Genomic DNA, 27,397 nt, shown 5'->3' on the forward strand with positions numbered 1-27,397 from the left:
ACAGAAGATCTGCTGAGCAGCTCCCCTGCATTTCAGCAGGTCCTGCTAAGCAACTTCCCAGTACTTTAGATGCCCATTAGTTCTTCAGACAAATAAATGACAGATTAACAAGAAACAATAATCTGAAAGGCTCTTCAATACTTATTCCTTTTGCTATTTTACAAAATGAAAAATCTCCCATCTAGAAGCAAACATTCCATCTGAATTCCCACTGGTGAAGATGATGAGAAGAAAATTACTTCTCCAGCCAGTAATCTACAGTGGTATAGTATTTACCTAATGCGCCATCACCAAACATAGCAAAGTAGCTTCCAGTGTCTCATTTCTCTGGTAAAACACAACATTTATCAAGCTGAACCTCTACATACAATCTTTCTGTTGAAATACCACATTTTAAGACTGAAGTGGGCGGGGGGGGAGCTCTCTCTCCAATTCCCATTCCCATGCTTTGAATTCTATTTTCTCATGTGACTTTAGCACTTATCTTCTCCAGACGTGTCCATGTTTTTAAAATGAGTCCGAATAAGAAGCTCCTGGGAAGAATTTAGATCAAGGAGAGAGCTTGCAGAGCACAGGACTTTACCTATTTACCACTGAATTCCTCCTTATTATTAGCTTAGCTTGGACAATTCAACAAACCATAGTTTGCAGACTGGGAAATTTGAAATGAGCTCATATTAGCCTTGTCTGGATTTAACACTAGGCTAGTTATGGTGTCATTTTGTGAATAAGCCTGCGTGACCCTCGGCCAATGCTCTCCTCTAGTGTAGTCACAAGAAAGAGATGAGAAAATTTTGCTTCCACTTTAACTAAACTGTGGTTTGTCTGAACTATGTTTTATTGAAACAAGCCAGATTCAAACTGTGGCTTATGAAACTGGCCTGTTTCAACAAAATATAATAAAGATGAACCACAGTTTGGAATTTGGCATGATGCCTAACTTTGGCTAATTAAAAACTGAAGCAAAAAGTTTCCAATCCCATACTTACGAGGAAAGGAGGGGAGTGTGCAATTTGCAGGTTCATTCATATAACGCTAAACAGTCCTTGAGATATTGGGAGTCCTGAGCTCTATAATGTTTTATGGGTAAAAACCTAACACTTTATTCAAAGAGGCCAGAAATGATCAATACAGTAGTGGGATGGGATTGGTCCTGCATTGGGCCCCACCCACATTGTCAGAAATGAAACAAAAAATGCACAACTGTCAAAAAAAGCACTCAGCAAAAGGTATTATAAATATTCTTCTGCATCAATATTGAACTCGTTTTGAGAGACAGAACAACCATCAAAATCTGAAAGACTGCACAGTGTGCCTAGATTTCATCATGACATATAGCAAATATCAAAACAGTTCTGAAATCCGTTACATTACTACTCACCACGCTGAGCAAACGCAAGGCGCTCACACAAAATAATTTATCAAGTGTTTTGTTCAAAGCCAGGTACAGAAGAAAAATGTTGTTTTTATATTTCCTCAGATCTTTGCCAGTCCTCTAAAATAAACATGCTATTAAAAGAAAAATCAATAGAAAGCTTTAAAATGTACAGTATCATAAAAGGTCAAGGCCTATCATCGATTTTAATACCACATTTTCTGGGGCAGTTTCCCAATGGGTTCTTTCTAATGCTCCTCTTCCTTTCGCTCTCTTTTTGTTCATTCTGAAGATGAAGAAAGCAAGACAGCATCTCGCAGCAAGGTTGCTCAGAGACTGAAAAGCTGAAGACAGGCACGTTCTGGCAACGGCCGCAAGCTAGAAGACCCTGGGTCACTGGGAGGCTGAGCTCCCTGCGTCCCAAGAAATGGAAGAAGAGCCCCGTTGGGTCAGGCCAAAGACCCATCATGGGACCTGCAATTTAGCCCTCACAGAGCTACAGTTCCCAGTGTCAGGAGTTCAGCCTACACTCGAGTAGGACCCTGGCAGAGACACATGCCCAACTGGCATGTTCTCTCCCTCCTGGTCGATCGTTCGGGAGCTTCATAAGCTTTCTTCTGCCCGAACATCACAGCGACAGATGCCAACCGACACCGGCACACTTAGGGATCCGCAGAGTTTGCGCACCTTCTGTGACAGACCTCAGCAAGTCAGCATTTTGGCTAATCTACTTTATTTACATATAAACACACACAAAGCACTGCAACATGGCTCCCTCTCTCTCTCTAGCATCAGACAGCAAAGAGAAAAAAGAACAAAGGACAATAGTCCCATTTCATGGAACACAGTAACACAAACATCCTGTCTTCGTCACTTCCCACTCTGTAGAGTCAAAACATACACCGTCATGTGATAGACAAAAATCCCATGACTGCAATCATGGAGCAGAAATTCTAACACCCAGCACCCTTAACAATCTGCATTTCTCAGGATCCCTTGGGGAAGCCTTGTGTTTTAAACATATGGGGTGGATGTGACTCTTCTCCAGCATCTTGTTCTCACAAAGGCCAACTAGATGCCTCACTGAGAAACCCATGAGTGGAACCTCAATATAACAGTGCTCGCCTCGCTTGTGATTTCCAGAAACTGGTATTCAGAAGCATACTGTTTCTGAAAGCAGAATCATAGAATTGTAGACTTGAAGAGACCACGAGGATCATCTAGAGTAACCCCCTTGAATTCAGGAATCTTTTTGCCCAATGTGGGGCTCGAACTCACAACCATGAGATCAAGAGTCTCATGCTCCATATCTACCAATGTCTAGTAGCCACTGAAAACCTTGAGCCCCATAATGTCATGGCAAGGACGTCAAGGCAAGGGAGCGAACAGCCTAGTGCCATCTATCAGTCACTGAAGGAGCAGCTACTCCTAGACTTGCTTTCCTCTTCCCTCCTCTTGCATGCATCATGTCCATCAGCTGGTCAGCTTATCACCCCGCTTTTATTGTCCATTCGGGAAGCCCAACCACTGCCACAGCGTCCTTTCTCTTGGCAGATCAAGATAAGCAGGTGAGAGCAAAGGTTGAAAGGTTTTTAGCTGGGGCAATCAAAATAAGATCCACTATTTGACTATTGATTCAAAACCCTGAAATGTATTTTATATAATTGACTTTTTACAGTGGTACCACAGTTTAATAACTTAATTCGTTCTGGAGGTCTATTCTTAACCTGAAACTGTTCTTAAACTGAGACACCACTTTAGCTAATGGGGCCTCCCACTGCCGCCGTGCTGCCACCGCATGATTTCTGTTCTCATTCTGAAGCAAAGTTCTTAACCCAAAGTACTATTTCTGGGTTAGTGGAGTCTGTAACCTGAAGCGTCTGTAACCCGAGGTACCACTGTATTTCTATTCTTTGTGTATCATATTGTTATTTTATTGCTATGGCCGATGGCTGGCGCAAAGATTCATTCATTCAGCTCATCAGTATCCTGGTACAAGTTGTGTTATTTTTTTACTACCTGTTTAGTTTTTAGAAAAATATTAGGTGCTACGTTAAGTCAATAATGACGACGGGGATGATATAACACAGTTTGCTATATCTACGATGTACTGTTGAGGAACAACCAAAACAAGACTGGGTACAGGGGAGAGGTTCACACAGGATGGAATCTCTATTAATTTACCATGTTACTTCATTCTTACACACACACACACACAAAGCAAGAGAAATTAATTATTTCTTTCTAACACTCTTCCACTGAGTGCTACATCCAGGCACTGCCACGTGCACATTTTTAAAGTTGATTTAGTGTTTACAGGAATTTTCCTCAACAAATGGATGTGAAGATTTAGAAATATGGCGGGCAAAGGTTGCAGTATGTTATCTAGCAAATGACAGATAAAAATGCCACACCATATGGAGTCCAGCTGCCCCTTGCAGAACACACTCATTATTTGGGACCGTCTGAAGAGCTATTTGGAGCACTGTGCAGAAGAAGGGAGGGAAAATACATTTGCTGGAAGCTTCAAAGCCACATTTCTAGAAGCCCCCGCTTCCAAATGGAAGGCTAAAAATGAGAATGTTCGCTCTTGCTAAGTTGTTGCCATCTGTTTGGCAGCAAACAATGGCTTGCGGGGGTAGGAAATTGCACAACTGGATGCCCTGCCAGAAAATGCATGGAAATTAGACGGTGGGACAGACTACCCTAGAGTGTGGCTTCTCCCTATAGCAGCCATTGGTAACTGGGTGCCCACCTGGCCTTTGGAGCTGCAACTCCCAGTGCCAAAGTCAGAACATCTGGAGGGCAGGAGGTTGGCAAAGGCTGTCTTAAAGGATCTCAAAGTCCAGGATCCAGGGGGCAGGGAGGGAGTATAGTGGTACCTCGGGTTACATACGCTTCAGGTTACAGACTCCACTAACCCAGAAATAGTACGTCGGGTTAAGAACTTTGCTTCAGGATGAGAACAGAAATCGTGCTCCGGCGGGGTGGCGGCAGCAGGAGGCCCCATTAGCTAAAGTGGTGCTTCAGGTTAAGAATAATTTCAGGTTAAGAACAGACCTCCAGAACAAATTAAGTACTTAACCCGAGGTACCACTGTAAGATCCAAGTCTCCTTTACAAAAAGGTGCCAAGACAAGAACATGTGGGCAGCCATATCTGAAGACACAAACCGAGCATGGCAGAGCTCAATATTCACCATGTCAAGCATTCTATATGGGGAATATAGTTGGGCGATAACATGAAACACCACCGTGACTTCCTTCCCCCGCAGTTTAATAAAAAGGCGAGAACTTCCTTGGTAAGTGTGAGCAAAACAGATTATAAGCAAAAGAGAAATGTTAAGCAAAACACTGTTTATTAGTCAATGCCAGGGCAGAATAGGGACAGGAAGAGACAGGAGCGAAGCAGTGAGGAAGTTTTAATTATCATTTATTTTATTCTATTATTTTATTATCATTCATTTTATTATCATTTATTGGGAGCCACCAGATGCAGACAGTTTCAAACATCAACTCAACATTTAATACCAACAGCACACACTGTAAAAGGGTGCTGTTGGGTATCTATTCCACACTGAGAGTCATATTGAATATGTGCATTTTGGAATAAGAAATAAGGGGGAATGGAGAGACAGGACGTTGGTGCTGTTCCTCAGTTGAGGAACAGGATATTCAAAGCACATACAGTCATACCTCATTGCTTCAGGCCGCACATTTTCAGGTTGCGTCCCGCAGTGACCCAGAAATACAGGAAAGGGTTACTTCCGGGTTTTGCCGCTCGCACATGCGCATATGTGCGAAATGATGTCTGTGCATGCACAGAAGCGGCTAATTGCGACCTGCGCAGACACAGGTTGCGTTCTTTTCAGGTTGCAAATGGGCTTCTGGAACAGATCCAGTTCGCAACCAGAGGTATCACTGTACAACCAAAGTTCAGGGTACCAACGTAAAATATTTGCATGGATGGAAAAGGCTATCCCAGCAATTCTGAAAATTCTTCAAAGTGGGCAGAGAGCAGGAAGGGAAGAAGGGGCCATCTGATTAAGGTTAAGGGTTATGTGGTACGATTCAGTTATGTCTGTGCACCTCTGTCCATCAATCTCCAGTATATACCCCACCTCTCCTCCAAGCTCACAACAGTATGTGTGTGTTCTTGCACACTTTATCCTCACAACCACTTTGTGAGACAGGCTGGGCCTAAATACCAGCTTGTCCCAGAGGTACATGTCATAAGCATGGAAGAGAGTATTTATCCAGTATCGCCTTATGTCCATCTAACCATGATCGAAACTAAGTGCAGGCTGTGTAAAAGTGCAAAAAAATAATTAAATACAAGGGAAAAATTGCTTCATAGATTTTCATCTTCACTACCACCACACATCCTCCTTGTTCAAGCATCTTCAGTACATATTTCAGCAGTGGAAATCCAATATTCCATTGAGGATGACAACACAAACCTCAGTAGTGAGTTCATCAATAGCATAATCACTATAATAAAACCGCTAAGTTATCCTCCCACTTTTGATTTCCCAGGGCTTCCCAATCCTCTCTGCCTGTCATTTTAGACTGTAAATTCACAGAGGTAATTGCATCTCCATCTTGCAAAGCACCCAAGTCAAGCACTGGGGTGGGGATTATGCTTCTCAGTGATGAAAGTGCTGTCATAATCACCCTATACAGAAGTTGGTAGAATTAAAAGAAGAAAGTGAAGGCACTGTAGCCTGGATAGCTCAGCTGGTTAGCGCGTGGAACGCCAAGGTTAAAGATTCGGTCCCCATATGGGACATCTGCATATTCATCCCTGCACTGCAAGGGTTTGGACTAGATGGTCCTCAAGGTCCCTTCCAACTCTATGATTCTATGATCTACAGAACACACACAAATCTAAATTAGCACAGCAGTTTTTCACATTCCCCAAACAGAGGGAGTGATGAGGTTGGATGCAACAACAATCGCGGACTGCCAACTCCACATCTGCTGATCGATCCCTCAGACGCTTCCAAGTTCCAAGTCAGAGCAGTTGCACACTGTCTACAAGGTCTCAAGTCACCACTCATCGCTGGCTTGCTGGCAGAAGTGTCAAGAACATAGCAAGACCCCTGCTGGATCACACCAAGGTTCCTTCTACTCCAGCATCCTGCCTCCCACCGTGGCCAAGAACGTGTCTCTTGGAAGCCCAGAAGTGGCACATGTAGCCAAGCCCTGCTTTTGCTCCCCAGCAACTCATAACCAGCGTCATGCTGCCTCTGAACCTTTAAGTTTCATATAGCCATTGTAGTTCACAGCTCCATGCATTCATCCATAAGATTTATGATAACCCAGCGCTGCCAAAAAATAAAGAGAAATTAGCTCATAGGCAGGAGAGCATTAGCAAAAGGGAGATTTGGCCAAGGACACAGCGGGGGACTATGGTAACAAAGTGCCGGGGTGGGGGGGGCGATATGAAATAATGTTCTGGATAAGTTACTTTCTTGGCAAGAAGCCCTAACTTCACTATGCAGAGATTTTTTAATATATATTGTGGATTGTTATTCAGCTATCTCTGGCAACTAGATGCAATTTGTCACCGTGTCCCTAAGGCAAGGCACACGCTGCTCCACTGAGTTGTGCAGATTTCTCAGCAGGCTTCTCCACAGGAGTTGACAGAGCAGGTGCATCGCGTTGACCACAAGCAGATTTCTCATCTCCAAAGTTCATGAGCCGTGGCACCCATCTGGCACAGCGCACGCCACCTGCATGCCACCAAGAAAAATGCTTCCAACTACAGGAACGTTCTTCACTGGCACGTCAACGGCAAGTTCAGATGGTCACCTCGTCACAGCCATGAGCAAGAACGCATGATTTAACAGATGAGTCAGTCAATGAATGTTCTAGATATACAATGCTCATCTGAATCAAGGGAACATAAACCAGCAGGCTTGCAAACACAGGAATTGAAATGGAAGGTATTTCAAGCCTAAATAAACATTAATTTACCCCCATCTAGACACTACCTACTGTTGGGAAGGTGGCAAGCACACACGCATAGAGAGTTTTCAGGTGTGACTTGGGTGGTTTATTCGGAGGACTTCACCACGGAGTATAGAGATGAGCAACTACTATCGATTTCTAAGTTACAGGCATACAGGGTCTCATGATCTCACAAAATCACACATCGGCTTTTAGGTGATATACTAAAGTTACATGTGAGATCTTGCAGGGGGAAAAATCAAGCTAGGAAATATTCTCGATTGATTAACGTGCCCCTGAGCAAGAAACACACAAGACATGTTGACCAGCGTCTTTATGTATTAACTCAAGGATGTAGCAAACAAGTCCTCAACTCTAAGTAGCTGAAATCCTAGCTTCAGGGAATAGCCCTGTTTCACACTGTTTTTCCTCAAATATACCTTTAACCAGCACATGACCTATTGAAAATTTCTGTTTGCATCTTTTTCTACAAGAACATCTCTCTTTAGCAAACAGTATCTTCAGCTGAAGTAAACGTTGGTTACACAATCAAATATTGTTTACCTGCCCAAAACTTCAAATACAGCATTCTGCATATCGTCTGCCAGACTTATGCTAGCTTTTGAGTCACACACAGCCAGGAGTCCACAGGCTATTAACAGCAAATAAAATAAAACCACCCACATCCCAATGCACACACCTACACCTATCTGGAACCACAATCCAGTTCAGGCAGCAAACATTTTGTGCGGGGGTCCATTCCCAGCCCCTACACGCATACAAGCCCACCCCACACCATTACGTCCCCCCCCCATTCCACCTCTGTTCTGCCCTCTTCCAGGTCCCACACATCAGCAATCACACATTTTTCACTCTCCTTATCATAAGTTTCCAAATGGGAAGGAAGCGTCTTCTAGGAGTGACCCTTGTCCAGTCCCTCTCAGAAGTATAACTAAGCCCCATAACAGATTGGAGACTCCTCCTGCCTCCTTTTGGGATGGGTTTCACTTCAGTGTGCCATGCGTCCACCTGAAAATCACTCCTTGTGTTCCTTTTCTGAGATACCTGCGATTACAGAAAGCTAGACCCAAAGGCTCAGCTGGAAGGGAAGATGCCTTAAGTTGTCTGGAGAGAAAATTGCAAGCAAGGGTGTTGCTCCCAAATGGGAGCTATGTGGCCCTGACTCCAGCAGGGCTGGGGGTGGGGCTACTCTTGCTAAAGCTGCCAGGTGACTCCATGATGAAATTTTAAAAGGTAAGTTGATTCTTACACAATTTGACAGCGGTCAGTTCACCAACATCCCAACCGTATTGGGTTGGGTACTGAGAGGTTCCCGCACCCTGAAACTAAACCTAACACCTCCAACAGCTCTTAGACATTTTAAGCACATATTGAAAGCCATTCCACATATTTCGATGGCTCATTTTATTTTGCTCTCGGAAAAGCACACAGCACAGAAATAAGAGCATCGGGAAACAAGAGATATTTAGCCTGCTTTCATTTTGTTTTTCCCTAGCAAATCTCAGCACGAAGAATTATGGCTTTAAAGCATCTTGAAAGCATCTACGTTTGATGAAGATTTTATTAGGAGAAGGCAAATAAAAAATGTACAAAAAGGAATGAAAATACAGCTATGCAATACATGTCACTCTGTGTAAAAAAAGATATGAAGCTCATTTTAAAGACATGAAGTCATCAACTCGCGGTGGATTCTGAATGTCACCTTAAGTACTTTGGCAAAGAAGAGCTAACAGTGACAAAGTGGAAGAGTCCAAAATTAAACTGCCAACATTAGACATAAAAAATCCACAGCGCAGCTCCATTTTATAGCCTTAAGAGCTTGCTAGCTTTTTACATCTGCTAATGTAAAGTGCCCGGGTGAACCTCAAACAAAAGAGTGTTTTTGATGCATGAGATTTCTGACATGAGCACACTGTGACTGCACATCTCTGATAAAAGGAATTAGACGAGCAAGGCTCCTATTTGCGCCACCAGGTAGAAGGTGGAACTCTAATGTCAAAGGCTAGGGGGTCAGAATGAGTGGCATTTTTCTCCCTGTCAGAGAGCTTGACATATGGACTGAGGGAGCCAATGGAGGAGTTAATCACAGCAGCAGAGCGCCTGCAATTCGCATGTGTCCCATTAGAAGCCTGCCATATTGTCTAAGGACAGCAGCCATGGTATATAACCCCACAGAGTATTCTTTCAATCAGGGAAAGAAATAGACATTTTGATCACAAGACCACAGGGACACATGAGTGTTTCGACCCAGCTGCAATGCTTTCTATGCAATTCTATCAACCCATCATGGCACTTGGGAAGATAAATATTCTCCACCTAGAGAAGTGGGGTTTCATAATGGACCCACCACAAAAACACCAAAGAAAGCTTAAGGGAGCAGAGAGTAAACCAATTAGAACTTGGCCATCTTTACAGCTTTCAGCACAAGCGCAGGTCACACTTTCACAGCTAAGTAGCTACTGCCCACACGCAACAGTGCACATGTTCAGCAAAAGAAGCATCTAACAAAAATTATATATGCAGCAACAGATCAATTGTTTTATCTTCTCTGTGTGCGGGAAGAACAACATTACAAAGAGCTTCATTAAAATAGCATTCTTATAGTAGGAACAGCAGCCGCAGCAGAATTCTGCACAGTGGTTTGCAAAATGACTGTTGTCAGCAGGAGACAATGGAGGAGTGAGACTTCGAGGGTGGAGTCAAACTGTTGGAAAGTTACAGCACCTGCTGTGGCTGTAGAGACCGATACAGGAGAGACATGTTTTGTTAGAGCTGGGGCAGATGAAGGCGTCTGGCTGTGCTGATGAAGGTGTAGCATGGCTTTTCTTCTTTCTGTGCTCCTCCCAGCCGACATTCCTCCTCTGGTCACTGGGGTGATGGCCTGGGACTCGGGCTCGGACTCGGAGCCAGAGGAGTCTCAGTCCGCACCGGATCCTTTGCCTCAGGCGGCATCTGAACCAGGTCTGGGGCCTGATTCTGAAGAGCCCCAGTCTGAACAGGTTCCCCTGCAACCAGCACCAGCTGGGCCAAGTTAGGGGCCTAAGCCTGCCCTGGCTCCAGATGCGGGGATTACCTCATTGCATTCAGCTGGGAAATCGCTTACAGCTGCTCTACTACCAGTTGAGTTAGGAGAGGCTGAGGCGGCCTCTGGGTCGAGTAACCCACCAACATCTCCGGAGCTACAGAGACTCAGGTCTGAGAGAAGGAGAGACCTAAGTACTCGCAGGAGGAGTGCTTGCCTTCGGGCGAGACAGAGAAGTGAGTCACCAGGGGATAAGGACCGGCCGCTGCCCCATCAGAGATAAAAGGCTGCTGGACCCTGCCCCAAGTTGTGGGAGCAACGTTGCTGTTTGCCAGAACCTGCCTGTGATCCTGTGTCTGACCTTGCCTGGTTTCCTGCCTCGTGTCCTGCCTTGGCCCTGTCAGACTGACTCCTCCTGGAAGCCTTGGATTCGGGACTGGACCCGTTACTCAGGTTACCCCCGAGCCCAGCAAAGTTGTTGTGGATACACAACCTCAACTTGACTAATTGTCTCCAGCCACTGCAATGGTCTGCAAGGGGGTGACCACGATTTTGTCTACCTGGGCTTCACCATAACACAGAGGGGTGGGTGCTGCCAGCCTTCGTGTCATGTTTGCAGGCATCTTTGTTACTCAGAGTTGGTCTGCCACCAGGCCTGGTGCCTGAAGCCAGCTCCCCATAAACCATGTCCTTGGGGATCCTGCCTTCTTCCGTTCTTTGGACATGAGCAAGCCAGCGTACACATCACTGAGACAGAAGTGCAAATATGCTGGGAGTGTGGGCTTGGAAGAGCACATCTTTGTTTCAAGACTCTGTCCTGCCATGTGTGTGATAGGTAAAGGTAAAGGTACCCCTGCCCGTACGGGCCAGTCGTGTCCGACTCTAGGGTTGCGTGCTCATCTCGCTCTAGAGGCCGCGAGCCGACGCCGTCCGAAGACACTTCCGGGTCAGCGTGACGAAGCTGCAGCTGGCGAGCCAGCACCAGCGCCGCACACGGAAATGCCATTTACCTTCCCGCTATAAAGCGGTCCCTATTTATCTACTTGCACTTAGGGGTGCTTTCGAACTGCTAGGTGGGCAGGAGCTGGGACCGAACGACGGGAGCTCACCCCGCCGTGGGGATTCGAACCGCCGACCATATGATCGGCAAGTCCTAGGCACTGAGGTTTTACCCACAGCGCCACCCGCGTCCCTCATGTGTGTGATACTGAACATTATCTTGACACAGGGTACGTGGAAAGCGTTGCTCCTGGCAGGTGTAAGATACCCACGCCTCACTACCATAAAGCAGCATGTTCAACATGCAACCCTGGTGGACCTTCATCTTGGTATTGGTTGTTAGCATCACATCCTCCCATACACCTTTGGAGAGGCAAGCCACTGCCATAGCTGCCCTGCCAATACAGTGGTACCTCGGGTGAAGTACTTAATTCATTCCGGAGGTCCGTTCTTAAGCTGAAACTGCTCTTAACCTGAAGCACCACTTTAGCTAATGGGGCCTCCTGCTGCTGCCGCGCCGCCAGAGCACAATGTCTGTTCTCATCCTGAAGCAAAGTTCTTAACCCGAGGTAATATTTCTGGGTTAGCAGAGTCTGTAACCTGAAGCGTGCGTATGTAACCTAAGGTGCCGCTGTACCCTTGTCCAGCTCCACGTCAGTGAAGAGGATGCTGCTTATGGTGAAGCCCAGGTAGACAAAATCGTCCACCACCTCAAGGATGTCGTCAGCCATGCTGATGCGTGAAGTGCTGGTGACATCCTGACCCAAGATGTTGGTCTTCGTCAGGTTGGTGCTGGGGCTGAACTCCATGCAGGCTTTGGCAAAACAGCTGATGAGACTCTGTCCAGCTTCTTCAGAAGTAAGCTTTTCTATCACATACAAAAGAGAGTTCTTCACTGAGAAACCTACGTAGTGAATACGTGGTTCTTCTGGGTGCCCTCCTTGCAAGAAAAATATGTCGTTCTTTTCTCAGAGGCTGCCGCTCAAAGCAAGTTTGGTCTCCTGTAGAGCAGCAATGTCACTGTTGAGCATTTTCAGCTCGCAGTCAATGATGGCTACCTTCTGTGAGTCACTGACTTGCAGCAGGTCAGTGAACAAGCTTTGGGGGTGGGGGGACACAAGGCAAATCAAGGATGGATAGAAGGGAGAGCATGTATTTTGTTCGGTTATGGTGGGGTATGGTAAATATGGAGTTATAAAGGGAAAATGGGTGAAATCAGCAGCACATCTCTGGGTGTCAGGGACTGTCAGGATGGTAGACATAGACCAGTGTTTCCCAACCGGTGTTCCGCGGCACACTAATGTGCCGCGAGCTGTTGCCTGGTGTGCCGCGAGCGAGTCCAAAAAAGGTTGGGAAACACTGGTTTCTCTTTCAAAAAGGAAACGTGGGTTAAAGCGGCGACGCCGCCTCCCACTCACTTTCCTGCTCTGGCTTCCCTAACAGTTTTCCGAGTTGCGTCACTGGATCCAGCCCCCTTTTCCACATGTGACACGGGAAAGGCAAAGGCCTTTGAGGCACCAGCGCGAGAGGCTGCAGCCTGGGAATTCCCTCGCCCTGCCCAAGGGAAAGGCAATGGCCGGCCCCACCAGGGAAGCACAGGAACTCTGGGCTCGCTTTCGTTCGGCCCGCCTGGCTGGGCCCTTCTTTGCTCCTCCCTACCACAGAGACGAAACCGCTTCTCGCTCGGTATTCGGGCCAGCCATAGAGGTGCCGAGGGGCAGAGCGCCCGGGCCAATGGCGCTGTCTTATTGACCGGAGCTTCCGAGGTGAGCGTGCGGTTGGCCGCTCTAGGCTTTCCCCGCCCCTTCTCTCTCGGCGGCGCCTAGACTTGCGAGGAGAAGCCGGAAGCCACGGGACTTGGGGCCACTCGGGTCTCCATCTCCCTCGCCTGCCTCCTCTCCATGGCACCGGGCAGCGGGGTACCCGCCAGTCCCCGGAGCCGCCTCCGCAGCGGGACGGCAGCAGCGGCGACGGCGGAGCGGAGGCGGCGCCGAGGAGAGCGGTGACGCCGCCTCTGCCGCTCCCGCCGCTGCGCCTCCTCAGGCCCGGCCTGGGCGCCCTCCGCCATGGGCTCCCTCTTCCGCAGCGAGGCGATGTGCCTGGCGCAGCTCTTCCTCCAGGCGGGCTCGGCCTACGAGTGTCTCAGCGCCCTGGGCGAGCGCGGCCTCGCCCACTTCCGAGACGTGAGTTGAGACGCGCCTGCATTTGGTGCTTCATGGAATTGATACGCTGCTTGAATGTCGGGTGGGGGGGGCGTGCCGAGAAGGAACCCTTCAAAGCGGTTTACAAAAAAACAGAACAATGAAATTATCACTTTTTAAAAAACAACTATAACTTTCTCTTCTTCCCCAACCCTTGTCGTTGGAGGAGTCCCTCAGTCCCTCGCTTTGCTGCCTCCTCCCCCCCCACCCCTAAAGCTTGGAGGTTCCCCGGCAAGGGGGAGGGGAAAAAATTGAAAGTTACACTTTCGTGCGTCCCTCCCGGCGTGACGCTGCGTGCTGACGTCACGGGGCTGTAATGGTGGTGTGCCTCGATATTTTTTTCATCAAACAAGTGTGCCTTTGCCCAAAAAAGGTTGGGAAACACTGACATAGACTTATAGTTACACTATGTGCATTTCCCTTTCCCTTAACACTGTTTCGCATGCGGAAGATCTCGGGTTCAATCCTTGACATCTTCAGGTGTAGCTGGGGAAAGTTCCTGCATTAAGTCCGGCAGAGCCACTGTCCATCAGTAAGGTAGATGGACCAATGAATGCTCTGACATGGTACAAGGCAGCTTCCTATGTTCCTATTCCTATATTGGGCATCATCTGCAGTTCTGCCCTGTGCATATGTGAACAGAATTCTACCATTACATGAATGCAGTTTTTCTACGGTACTGCGGGAGGGGGGGAGACATTAAAAATGATTTGTTCAAAAGGGGGGTTTTTTGTTTCTTCAAGAAAACAACTATGCACATTTCACGAACAGATGGGGTTTCTAAGAAGAAGTGAGTGTAGGGGAAAAAGACAGCAGAGCGATCATTACATTACACATCTAAATTATATGAATACCACCCACAGAAACCATTGCTGGAATGCAAATATCTTACCAAAAAAATTTATTTCTAAAGAGCGGGGAAATGACTGAATATTCTGTTGTGACCAAGGGAGCTGGCTGCACACAGAGCCTTAAAAATGTGACAAAAAGAAAACCCCAGGTTAAATTTTATGTTGTACATGATGCAGACAACCAACTGTCCACAACACCCACATCTCATTTTTCTGTCTTCATACAGGACAACACTCTAATTGCTTCCAGAACCTACTTTCTGAATCAAGTTTATTTAACCATGAAAGCTTGCAATGGCTCCAGTTTCCCCAAATTTCTGCAGAGCTAAGCATATGAACTTACCTTATTTTATAAGATCTCTGGCCCATCTTGTGCAGTAGTATAAATGATGATGGGCAGCAAACACCATTGTTGCAAGTTAAGCTCCCTGTCTGCTCTTCTGCCAAGTGACTTTTTAGGCTGCGATGCCAAACACTGGACATCAGACCTTGTGCATGCAAATCCCATGTTCTAACACTTAGTGTGGTCGTTTGACACAACTTCGGCATATCCCAAGCCCCAACAGATTAGGCAGAAACCAGTCTGGCTAAGAGTCCAACAAGACTCCTTCAGACTATGATAATAGAGATCCTTATGTAGTACAGTCGTACCTCCGTTTACGTAACCCTCTGGTTATGTAAACTTCGGGATGCGCGCGTGGCAAACCCAGAAGTATTTTACCGGGCTTCACCACGTGCACATGTGCAGAAGTGGTCCTCAGGTTGTGGAAACCTTGGGATCTGACTGGACCTCCGAAATGGATCCCGTCCGCAACCGGAGGTACCACTGTACTAGCAGCCAATGCTTCCTCGTTGCAATGCGGCTTGACTTGCCTCTTCCAGCTATTTTATTTACTCCTCATCCTATTGCTGAACTGCCTCTTTAGATTCAGACTCTAGGAGTCGGCACCCACCCTCTTTTACAACTACAAAAAATAGGTCCTAAAAATGGTGGTGATGTTGCTGCTGCTGCTGCTCTTGTTATTTATTAAATCTGTATACCACCCTACTCTCATAGATCACAACATAAAATTACAATATAAAACCCACAAAACACATAATAAAATAAGAACAAAAACAAACCAATAATCTGCACTTCCACAACACGTTTTAAAAGGTGTTGGGTGTCAGTCAGCCCAAGGTGTGGTTAAAGAGGAACGTATTTGCCCGGTGCCTAAAGGTGTATTATGAAGGCACCAGCCGAACCTGCCTGGGCAGAGCATTCCACAAGCAGAGAGCCACTGCAGAAAAGATCTGTTCTCGTGTTGCCTCTCGCAGAAGAGCAGCCATCTTATTTTTCTAAACGATCCCAACTGGAGGTGGCAGAGGACATAATCCAAATTCATTCAATAGCACCATGAGGTGAGGCTTCAAGCCAAATTCTCTCCGTAGAGTCCTTCCAGGACAGAAGTCTAGTCATCCTTATGTCCTGTTGTGGGAATATAAGGACTTGGTGAATCTCTGGACTCTGCTGGGTCAACAGGTGCCTTTCCTGAGAGTTCCACAGTGTCCTACAAAACTGGAATCTGAGGCTGTTTCTCTAGAACCTGCCCTTGGTGCCAGTTGTCTGAAACCTGTTACCTACTCTTGAGCTGCGTCAGCTGAAAGAGAGTACCTGTCCTGTCCGATGTAGTCCTAGCCGATGTAGCAGGCTAGATGAGGACAGCACCTTCCATTTGCCCAATACACTGAATCTGCCTAATGCTGAAACATCTTAGTAACAAATCTCAACAAGTGCTAGCTCGCTGGTATAAGGACATCTGCCCCTGACTGGTTGAGAGACGCTAAGGAAATTCCCCTCTCTCATAATGCCATAGGAAGGGAAGAATGCAACACTGAGAGGTGAGCAACAGAACCACCACCACAAGCAGAGACCTCTTGATGTTACTGGAACGGGGAGAAGGGGAATCAAAGCACATAATAAATCGATCCATTTAAAATGCTAGCATTAATTACATTAACACTAACACACAAATGCTAAATACATTTGCTTGTAAAAATCAAAAATCAATTAAGACAAGCCACAATATTTCAAAGAGCAGTGATTTCACCATAACACATTGATTTGCTTTACTACTCAATTCAAAGAGGCATATTTCAGCTGAGTTTTGGGGGTTTTTACAGAACCATTTACACACTAGCATCCAATTATTTACAACATTAAGATAATTTACAGTGTAATCCAATATATTACTCAAAAGTAAGTCCCAAACAGACCAATGGGGCATACGCCCAGCTAAACCACACCACACGCTTCATTGATTCCCTCCTCCCTTGACAAATTTCAGTCCAGGTACTTTGGGCTATTGGGAAAGCTTTTTAGATATTTATATGGTTCATAAATTAACGTGACATACTTCTTAGTTTTGTTTGCCTTCCCAAGTCAAACAACATGCTCAGTTCTAAGGCCCGACTTCTGCCTCTCTAGGCTTATTAGATCTAGAACAGAGAATGCATCTGGACGGATCAATGGCATAATAAATAGCATTGTCTCAGAGCGAAGGGTGGTTTCCACCAACCTTTAAGGAGGCAGTGGTAAGACCGAAGTAATCATGCTGGACTCTGGGTGATGGGGATATCATTCCCTTCCTGGGCAAGGCCCTTAAGTGAGCAGTTGCCGGCCAACTCCAAGCACTCTTCGATGAAACTGGATTTCTAAATCCATTTCGATAAGTTTTGAAGCCTGGCTTTGGTGCAGAAACTGCTTTGGTTTTATTCAATTTTTTTATTTATTTACAGGCTATTCAACAACAACGTGTTCTGAGTGGCTTACAGCAAGGTTAAAAACTATTAAATATGTAAAAAAATAAAATTGGAATGGTCTTTGCCGGGAAGGGGGGGGGGGATAAGACTCCGTAGGTCTCCCTATACCATTCAGCAGTTTTCAAAACAATCAACCATGGTGTCTTTACTGTTCCAGTTGGAAAACGAATGGTTCCACTACTGCCTTGATGACCAATTCCAGAGGGGGGGGGGCTGGGGAGAGTTCTGTTCAGCCAGCTAAGCAAGGTGATCCAGACCAGTGCCTGGGTGGGAGAACATTGGGACCCCCCCAAAAAAGAAGCTACACTGAGCTTACTAGAAGCGGAAACTGAGCATAAAGGTAAAGGTAAAGGGACCCCTGACTATTAAGTCCAGTAGCGGACGACTCTGGGGTTGCAGCGCTCATCTTGCTTTAGTGGCTGAGGGAGCCGGCATTTGTCTGCAGACAGCTTCCGGATCATGTGGCCAGCATGATAAACCGCTTCTGGCAAACCAAAGCAGCACACGGAAACGCTGTTTACCTTCCCGCCGTAGCGGTACGTATTTATCTACTTGCACTCTGACGTGCTTTCGAACTGCTAGGTTGGCAGGAGCAGCGACTGAACAACGGGAGCTCACCCTGCCAAGGGCACTGATTAATTTTTAAATGTAGCTACTTGGATTTCATTTTATTAATGTATAATTGAAAGCACTGCACTCTTCTGACCTGTGCCTTCAAGACCTACTAAACATTTATGACTAAAGTCCAACTTCAGCCTTTCAAATGCAAGCCCCCCCCCCAAATTTGTAGAAGAGTAAATATTGCTGTTTTTCACCCAAGATACACTATAGGATGCCCATAGCATGTCCAATAGAAAAAGCAACAGCAGTTCCCTTTCCCCAACCTCCATCCCAACACACAAAGACACACACAGCATCTCTTTACGTATTTCAAAGCCTAATGTATGTACTCTTCTTCAAAGCAGTTCTACCTGTTCCCCTGCTGTTAGAATTTACCTCTTGATCAATCTGATGAGTTCAGCAACACAAGCCTCCGTGCTTTTTCCTGAGCAATTCCATTGCTAGGCAAACAGTTTAGGAAGGCTCCAGAGAGGGTGGGAAATACAAAAACATAAAAGGCAGAACTTTAAACCCTCCCCCCTTTAAAAAAAAGAGCATAATAGCATAGCACTTCAAGTATGTGAGGTCAGAGAGATGTAGACAGAATGCAAGCCACAGAGAAAAACAACTCTCTACTAATTTATTTTTCTGTTTACCACCATTGCACACACCAAACAAATAGAAGTCTGGTCACACCTTGCTTTAAAAAACATCCTAAATCATCCAGAGACCTCTGATTTCCCCACTTACCACAACATTGCAAGAAGCATGCCTTTAAAACACAAACAGCGAGGACTGAAGATCTATTCCTGACCAAAACAAACCTTTTATGGGCTTCAGCATCTCTCCTGGCTTGTTCTAATGCCAATTCTTCAGCTATTCTTTTCTTCAGGTCTTCCTCATTCACTGGAATTAAGAAGTGGGAAAGGATTAAGCGACATGGATGGGATACAGGTGATGCCAGAATGCAACACATTCAGAACGACCCGATAAAAGAATAGCCAGGAGGGTTTGTTCGGTTTTGCCATCACATTTTCAACTCATACCAACATAATCACCAAAGCAACTATTGCAGGGATGGAGAGCCCCAGGTCTGGGGGCCAAACGTGACTCTCCAGTCCTATCTGGGCCTCAGGAGCTTCCTCAGGTCGTACAGCTCACCTGGGTGGATGGAGGCTAGAAAGGGACATGGGATGGGGTGTAGAAACTAGCCTACCATACATAAGTAAAAATTTACATTCATTGCTCTGCCCACTGCTGCCTCTGGCATGTTGTGAGCATCTCTAGTGTCTCGTACTGTAGCTACGATTCCTGCATTGCAGGGAGTTGGACCAGATGGCCTTTGGGGTCTTCTCCACCTCTATACTTCTATGTGTCTATGTGGCCCCCAGAAGGTTGCCCAGAAGGGAATGAGGACCCTCGGGCTGAGAAAGGTTCCCCACTCCTGAGCTATTGCAAACTACTTCTTATAACAGGGCCTCTGACAAAAGACAATGCCTAGAGATGACCTTCTTCATTTCTTTGATGTACGTTGGACAGCGTTGTCTAATGAGCTGCCCTCCCAATGTTGTCCTCCAGCTCCCATCAGCCCCAGCTAGCATGGACAACCTTCAGGTATAATGAGGCTTGCAGCCCAACAACATCTAGAAGGAATCACTTTGCCCAAGCTGGACAACCCCTCTCAATGCTCAACCAACTGGAGTCATTTCGGTTGTTTCGAAAATAGGAAAAGGATGAAAACGTGTCTTCCAAGCTTCCCACTAAGGAAAAACAAATTTTACTTATGCTGCTTCTGAAATGCACCTACCACTGTCTCCTTTTAAGTCACTTATCAGAGAGCTTTGCCAAAATCACATGGCTTTAAAAGACTGGTGGGCAGCATAAATGGCACAAACCGTACACAGATTCCAAAAAACCCCACTAACCCGCTTATAATTTAGGCTGCAGTCCACAAGGATCTTCTTCTGTTCAGACACAATTGTCCTATTGGGATTTGCACAGCCAACACGCCCAGAGGATTGTGCCCTTTGTTTGGTTTTATCTCTTCTCTGCCCATCTCAAACCCCCACAAGCAGCTCTCATTCACAGCTGAACTACAAAGGCAGCAAAACATTTTATGCCACAATTGATCATTAGAGTCATCTCAACTCTGGAAAGATACTTCAAGTGTCTGGTTTGGCACCCGACAACAGACATACAATGCATAACAATTAAGGTGTCCACCAAGCTATGTATCACAATTTTTTATTGCTCCTGCATGTAAGAATGGATAAAAAAGGCTAATGGAGCGTAGAACCAACTTCAGAGGAACAATAAATAAGATTCTGGTATCAGCCAATAAAGACATGGCACTTTTGACCTTAACAATCAATTAGGTTATGCATTGATCAGCTTGATCCTAACAGGGAATAAAAGTGGAGCTGTAGATCATTAAATAGAAATTCTATTAACCCTTGTAAGCAAGATGGTTCCCAAATGAGAAATTGAAGCAAGCTGAGTAAATCCTAATCCTGGAAGGAGGTCACTGTTTGAGAAATAACTCCTGCAATTTTATTTATCTGCCCAAATGCTTTCAAAAAAAACAAATAATTTGACTCAAATTGCTGTGTTAAAACACGTAGGCAGACAATTCCTATTTAGTTGAGGCGAATAAATTGCGTGCAAATAAACCACTGGAGAATACAGCACAGTATAATTACTCCAAGTCTGGTCAGGTTAAGGTCACCTAGAGAACACACGTTATTGGCAGGGAACCCAGTTTTTCTCCGGGCAAATTCTGAGGTCATACCAGACACTCATGAGATGCGTTTGAGAGTTATGTGTCAAGGAACAGCAGAGTTGCTTGCCTTTTAGATAGCACCAAGGGCACTTGAGCCACAAAATGAGTGTCCAGTTGAAGAAATACGCCCAGCTTGGCATGGGTTGTTTGTTCAGATGAACATCTGTTCTATGAATGGGTGGACAAATATGCAGTAGCTAAAGGCAGTACCACATCTATGTGGGATACATTCCTGTATTCAAAATGGGTATCTCTGTATCGTGTTCCCTCCCTACCATTTACCTGTGTTTCATCACACTGAGTATTTCCCAGCCTCCATCAAGAATATGAAGCAGCATCAGATAAGCACACAATGCAGGTTAAGTGATGCCACACACTGCAGGAAAAGAGAGAACTCAACATGGACTTCCCTTTTGACAGAAGACACACGGCCTGTACCAATGGGTACCTAGCAGATATGATCCAATTCCTCCCTTGTGTGTTCATTAAACACGTGAGTAGATTTGCAGGAACATAACTTCCCAACCTTGGGCTCCCAGTTGTTGTCAAACTAAAATTCCCACCATGCCCAACTATCTGACACACTGGCTGGGGTTGATGGGTGTTGTAGCACAATTCCGAGCACAATTCAAAGTGTTGGCCTCAGCCCTGTATACCTGAAAGAGTGTCTCCACCCCCATCGTTCTGCCCAGACACTGAGGTCCAGCGCTGAGGGCCTTCTGGCAGTTCCCTCACTGTGAGAAATGAGGCTACAGGGAACCAGGCAGAGGGTCTTCTTGGTAGTGGCGTCTGCCCTGTGGAATGCCCTCCCATCAGATATCAAGGAGATAAGCAACTATACAACCTTTTGAAGACATCTGATGGCAGCCCTGTATACAGAGGATTATAGTGTTTAATGTTTTTATAAGTTTTTGTATATGCTGGAAGCCTCCGAGAGTGTCTGGGGCAACACAGTCAGACGGGCGGGGTACGAATGTTGTTGTTGTTGTCGTTGGTTAAGGTGACTCTTTGGAATCCAAAAACTATGACCAAATCATGTAGCAGATGAGATACAACCAGGAGTTCTCTACTCCTTAGGCTGTCACCACAAAAAGGGCAGATAAGAGGGGAGAGGAGGAAGAGTGTCTTTTAGTGGCTCATATGTTTATGCATTATTTATTTAATTCATAAAATGTATGCACAACTTGATTGTAAAAAAAACCAACCCAAAGTGGTTTACGAAAGAGTTTTGCCAGAACCAATGTCCATTTTCAGCCATTCACAGGCAAAGAGTGGATTGTCCGTTCTAGACCCTGAAGTTAATAGAAAATGTGGTCTTTCTAGGCCTGCCCTAGACCTCCTACATAAATCAAGTTAGCCAATGTGGTTCTTAGAATTGTTGCCTCCAGGATAATGTGTTATTCTCCTCCAGATCTCCACATTTCCCAACAACCAGCGCAGCACTCAAACCCCCAATAGCTGACTGAACCAACAAGTACACATAAGGCAATTTCTCTGTGGAAGTACCGTATTTTTTGCTCTATAAGACTCACTTTTTCCCTCCTAAAAAGTAAGGGGAAATGTGTGTGCGTCTTATGGAGTGAATGCAAGCAGTGCAGCTATCACAGAAGCCAGAACAGCAAGATGGATTGCTGCTTTCACTGCGCAGTGATCCCTCTTGCTGTTCTGGCTTTTGAGCTTCGGAATATTTTTTTTCTTCTTTTCCTCCTCCAAAAACTAGGTGCGTCTTATGGTCTGGTGCATCTTATAGAGCGAAAAATACGGTACATTATAACATTGTAAGACCTTCTGAAATGAAGTGACTATATGGTTAACACAGCCAGCTAATTTGCTCATTTAATTCAAGTATAAAATGGACTTGACTCTGATCTATCACAGACTAGAGAGCTTTACTGCAGTCCCAAGTAATTTGGATGAGAAAGTTCATTAAAATACTAGAGTTACAACACACCTGAACAGTTTGTCACATCTAGTGCATAATAATTCTTCAAGCATGTGAACGAAAGAGGGGATGAAAGAACACCTGCTGACATTATTTTGTTTGGTCTTTTAAGGCGACTTTAAGAAAAATTCCCTCACAAGCAGCTATTAAAGCAAACCAGTAGTCTCAAGGTGAGAGGCAGGGCAATGTTACAAGCGAGACATATGCAAATCCAGACTGAAAAGCAATGGAGAAAAATGCATCCATAAAGAAGGCAGACACAAAGCTAGGGAAGACACAAGCACCTTCTTAAAATAATTGCAACTAGATCAGGCATAGGAAAACTCTGGCTCTCCAGATGTTTTGGACTACAATTCCCATCATCCCTGACCACTGGTCCTATTAGCTAGGGATGATGGGTATTGTAGTCCGAAACATCTGGAGGGCCGGAGTTTGCCTATGCCTGAACTAGATACTAGGCCTGGACGATATATTGATATATCGCCTGGGAGCAGTACGAGGAGCAGACTGCGATGTCTGTTTCACTTTTTAGCGGTACAGTATTCAGTGTTTTTCAACCTTTTTTTGGCAAAGGCACACTTGTTTCATGAAAAAAATCACGAGGCACACCACCATTAGAAAATGTTTAATATTTTTTTCTTTAATGGCAAACAAAAACGTTGCGGACCGTTCTCTGCTCAGCGGGGATCGATCCGCTGATCCCCGCTGAGCCGGCGGATGACACCTCCGTCTCCGCACTGTGTGTCAGAGATGTCAGAGCCCCGCTGCTCTCTATGGGGAATCGGATGAGAGTGGACCGCCTGTCCGCTCTCATCCGATCCCATCCGATCTGATCCCCACCCAGGACGGATGTAAAATAGGGTGGACACAGTCTGGCGCCCGCCTAGTGGGCAAAAATTTGACTTTTTTTTTTGAAAAAAATCTTTCGATTTTTTAAATTTTTCCCACGGCACACCAGGCAACATCTCGCGGCACACTAGTGTGCCGCGGAAGTGGTTGAAAAACACTGCAGTATATCGCTGAAGAAACTGACACATCTCCTGAGTCCCTCTGCTGGCAGCGTCAACAGCAGGGGTTGGCAAAGTTTTTGTGGCTTGGGCCGGTTCACGGTCCTGCAGACACCGCGGTGGGCCACAGTGTGTACGCACACACATGCGCAAACACTATTTCTGGCGCTCCTTCCGGAACAGAGGAGGCGTGCGCAGCTTCCCATTGGCTGCAGGACCTTCCTGCAGCCAATGGGAAGCCAGCCACCATCGCAGAAGGCGGTACCCGCTCTGCGCGGCGCACGGGAGCTGTCCAAGTGGGCGGCAGGGGTCCATGAGCCGGTTAAACGACCCCCATAGACCACTTGTGGCCCATGGGCCTCAGTTTGCCAACCCCTGATCTACTCAGTGTTGGTTTGGATAGGTGTGAAGTTTGAAGTCCATATGGTGATATAGATTTCATATTCAGGTAGGTAGCCATGTTGGTCTGATGCCGTCAAAATAAATTTAAAAATTGTCCAGTACATACACACGAACACTTATACCCAGAACAAACTTAGTTGGTCTCTAAGGTGCAACTGGACAACTTTTTTATTTATTTTTTAATAGATTTCATAATTTTTGACCTGTATTCAGATTGGGCAATATCAGGAGTGGTTTTACCACTGCTTCCTTCGAGCAGGCTGGGAGGGACCACCCCCTCTCAAGAAGGCATTAATCACCTCCCTGGTCCAGCCAGCTCTCCCCTCACTGTTACTTTTTACCAGCCAAGACGGGCAAAGGTCCAGAGCATGGGTAGACAAACTATGGACCGGGGGTCGCATCCAGCCCAATCGCCTTCTCAATCCGACCTGCGGATGATCCGGTAATCAGCGTGTTTTTACATGAGTAGAATGTGTCCTTTTATTTAAAATGCATCTCTGGGTTATTTGTGGGGCATAGGAATTCGTTCATTATTTTTTTCAAAATATAGTCCAGCCCCCCACAAGGTCTGAGGGACAGGAGACTGACCACCTGCTGAAAAGGTTTGCTGATCCCTGGTCCAGAGCATAGGTCCTTGACCGATCCAAGCACGTTGTCCACATCCTCAAGCCTTACTAACTGAAACCCATCCAATATAATAGGAGTAGACAGTGCTCTGGAGATCTCTCAAGATTCATCTGCTGTAACAGTGGAAAAGGCTGGCTTGATCTAAGAAGTCTTTTGAAATTAACCCGTGGTATCACCTGAGGGCAAACTCCATTTTCCCCCAGTCCTGCAGGAGATCAACTACATTTGCTTCCACACGGCCATTCAAAAATATGTGCTGCCCTGCATTATAATCAGAATTCCATTCAGTGAAATCAGCCACTGACAATCTTTTCTACTTTTGTGTTTTAGTTCATTCTAAACAGGATTTGCAGCTGTTTGGTCTATCCCCATGGAACAACAAGAACAACAAACCCTCAAAAGCAATTCTATCACCTGAATATCACTGATATACATTTGTATTTGCATAATATTCTCTCTTATAAATAATAATTGATTGCAATGGTTTTGAATGTCTCTGTTTCACATGAGTTGATTAACATGGCATTTTGGTCCCACTAAACGTGATATGGACCCACTAATAAATAAAAGCAGCGGGAGGGGTGATTACTATTAGTCAGTTGATCAACCTTTGTTTGACTGGTCAAGTGACCAACTTTAATTCAAAAAGATCAATGTGCAGGTGATCTAGTTTGTTTTATATCTCTCCCATTGCAGACTTGCTACCTGAAATGACAAACATCTGCGCTGGAGGCAATGCAGTGAGTGGGGGAGACAGAAAGGAAACACTTAACATGCTAATAGTCATAAATAATGAGAAAAGGACAGACTTACAGCTTGATGACCTGAAACACTGACACCACAAAGCAAAGATTTTATTATATTTTACTGCTCCCTTGCAGTTGACCTTTCCTCCGCCTCCTGTTTATACAATACGCAAGACATCTTCCCTTCATTATTGGGCTTCCTAACAAGCTCTCCAGCGCAGGCCATAGCTAAGTTCCATAAACACACCTAGAAGGGAAGGGAAGCTGGCCGTGGCAAGAGCAGCAGACAGGGGAGCAAGAGCAGAGCTGGAAACCAGAGCCTGGGGGATGCAAAAGGTCTTTGCAATGCTCATCATCAAAGGGCACTTTCACAAGGGACACGAAAAAGGCTTTTTAGTACCAAATGTGTCCCTTTGGAATGTTTAGGGGAAGAGAGGAAAGCCGTTTTAAAATTAAATGCATGCTCTAGCCGTGGTGGCTCTTTTGCATGTGGAAAATTCAAACATGAACTTTATTTTTTATATAATTTTTATTAGTTTTTTTAACAATGCTCCTGATCTCAGAGCCAGTGTGGTGTAGTGGTTAAGAGCGGTAGACTTTCAACAATAATTAAACATATTTTTTACATCTTATTCAATTTTTTGACTTCCATCAGTCCTGTCTTGAAAATTTTCCAATCTAATCACTTAGTACACATTTCTTATTTTCCCTGTTACATTTAAAACTCATAACCAATATCTCTATTCTTTGCCTACCTTGTAGCACTTCATGTATTCCTCCTTACAAAACTTCTTGTATTCCTACTAGCTTAATTTGTTGGTTACAGTTGCTCTTCAAATAATTCACATACTTCTTCCAATCTTCTGTAAAGTTCTGGTCCCACAGTTTTTGAATCCTATCCAATTTTGCATAGTCCATTATTTTCGGCTGCCATTCTTCTTTCGTTGGATCAAACATGAACTTTAGAGCCACTTCTTTAAGTGTCTAAAATCTTAGTCTAAAACCAGCTCGCTACAGCAACAATAATTCAACCCACTTTACCTAACCCTACCCAACTTGGAAGCCAAACAGAATGGGCCACCACCAACTGCGAAGCACTCAGAACCACACACAGACAGATCTACAACCTAGGACAGAGGTTTTCAACATTTTGGAGTCCACGGCTCCCTTGACCAACTACGTACAATCTTTCTGCGTTAACCGTGTGGGGCTCAGTAGCTCAGTTCTGCCATTGTGGAGTGTTTCCTCAGCCTCCTCTCCTGTCCCCTCTCCTTGGAAGTCCACCGGGCAGTAGCCACCACTGCTCCTGGTCTCAGAGCCAGTGTGGTGTAGTGGTTAAGAGCTGTAGACTCGTAATCTGGTGAACCGGGTTCGCGTCTCCGCTCCTCCACATGCAGCTGCTGGGTGACCTTGGGCCAGGCACACTTCTCTGAAGTCTCTCAGCCTCACTCACCTCACAGAGTGTTTGTTGTGGGGGAGGAAGGGAAAGGAGAACGTTAGCCGCTTTGAGACTCCTTAGGGTAGTGATAAAGCGGGATATCAAATCCAAACTCCTCTTCTTCTCTTCTTCAAAAAGAGGTGCCTCCTCACCTTGACCCACAGGGACCAATGAAGACGATGACCCCAGCCTTAGCAGCCCAAGGGAAATGGGCTGAAGGTGAATATGAGGCCACCATCTTACTCACCTTGGGAGGCAGCAGTGGCAGCAGCGGACACTGCCGGGCCTGCATGGCGGAAAGGCTCCCCTTTGGCGCCGGGCACTCAGCTCCCAGGCAGGCATTGCACACAGCAAGCACAAGAAACGCCAGCGCATTGCCTACCTACCCAGCCTCCCACTAGTCTGTCCATTCCCAACAGAAAGGGCTGGTGGACTGGCTGGCTGGGCTCCCTCGCCTGCTTGCTTGCTTACTCCGAGGCCGCCTCAGCTCCTGGCGTCCAGCACCCACTGGCCAGCCCCAGAGGCACCATTCGCCTCCTGAGCTTGTAACCAGGGCTGCTGCAACAAACAGGCACGCAAGCCTTTGGGAGGCAGAGATGCAAGAGGGCATCAGAGGAGGGAGGGAAGGAAAGAGA

At 45.9% G+C, this 27,397-nt stretch overlaps 1 protein-coding gene across 1 annotated transcript in view; it reads right to left on the reverse strand.

Annotated features, from left to right (window-relative positions):
• CHCHD3 (coiled-coil-helix-coiled-coil-helix domain containing 3) overlaps positions 1–27,397 on the reverse strand; it is a 220,210-nt gene that overhangs the window by 163,148 nt on the left and 29,665 nt on the right. Inside the window, exon 3 of the mRNA XM_081927466.1 lies at positions 18,646–18,727. Within this exon, the coding sequence (XP_081783592.1) occupies positions 18,646–18,727 (82 nt within the window). The remainder of the gene's footprint in view (positions 1–18,645; positions 18,728–27,397) is intronic.

Source organism: Podarcis melisellensis, assembly GCF_964234715.1.
Source record: "Podarcis melisellensis genome assembly, chromosome: 10".
Lineage (NCBI taxonomy): Eukaryota > Metazoa > Chordata > Lepidosauria > Squamata > Lacertidae > Podarcis > Podarcis melisellensis.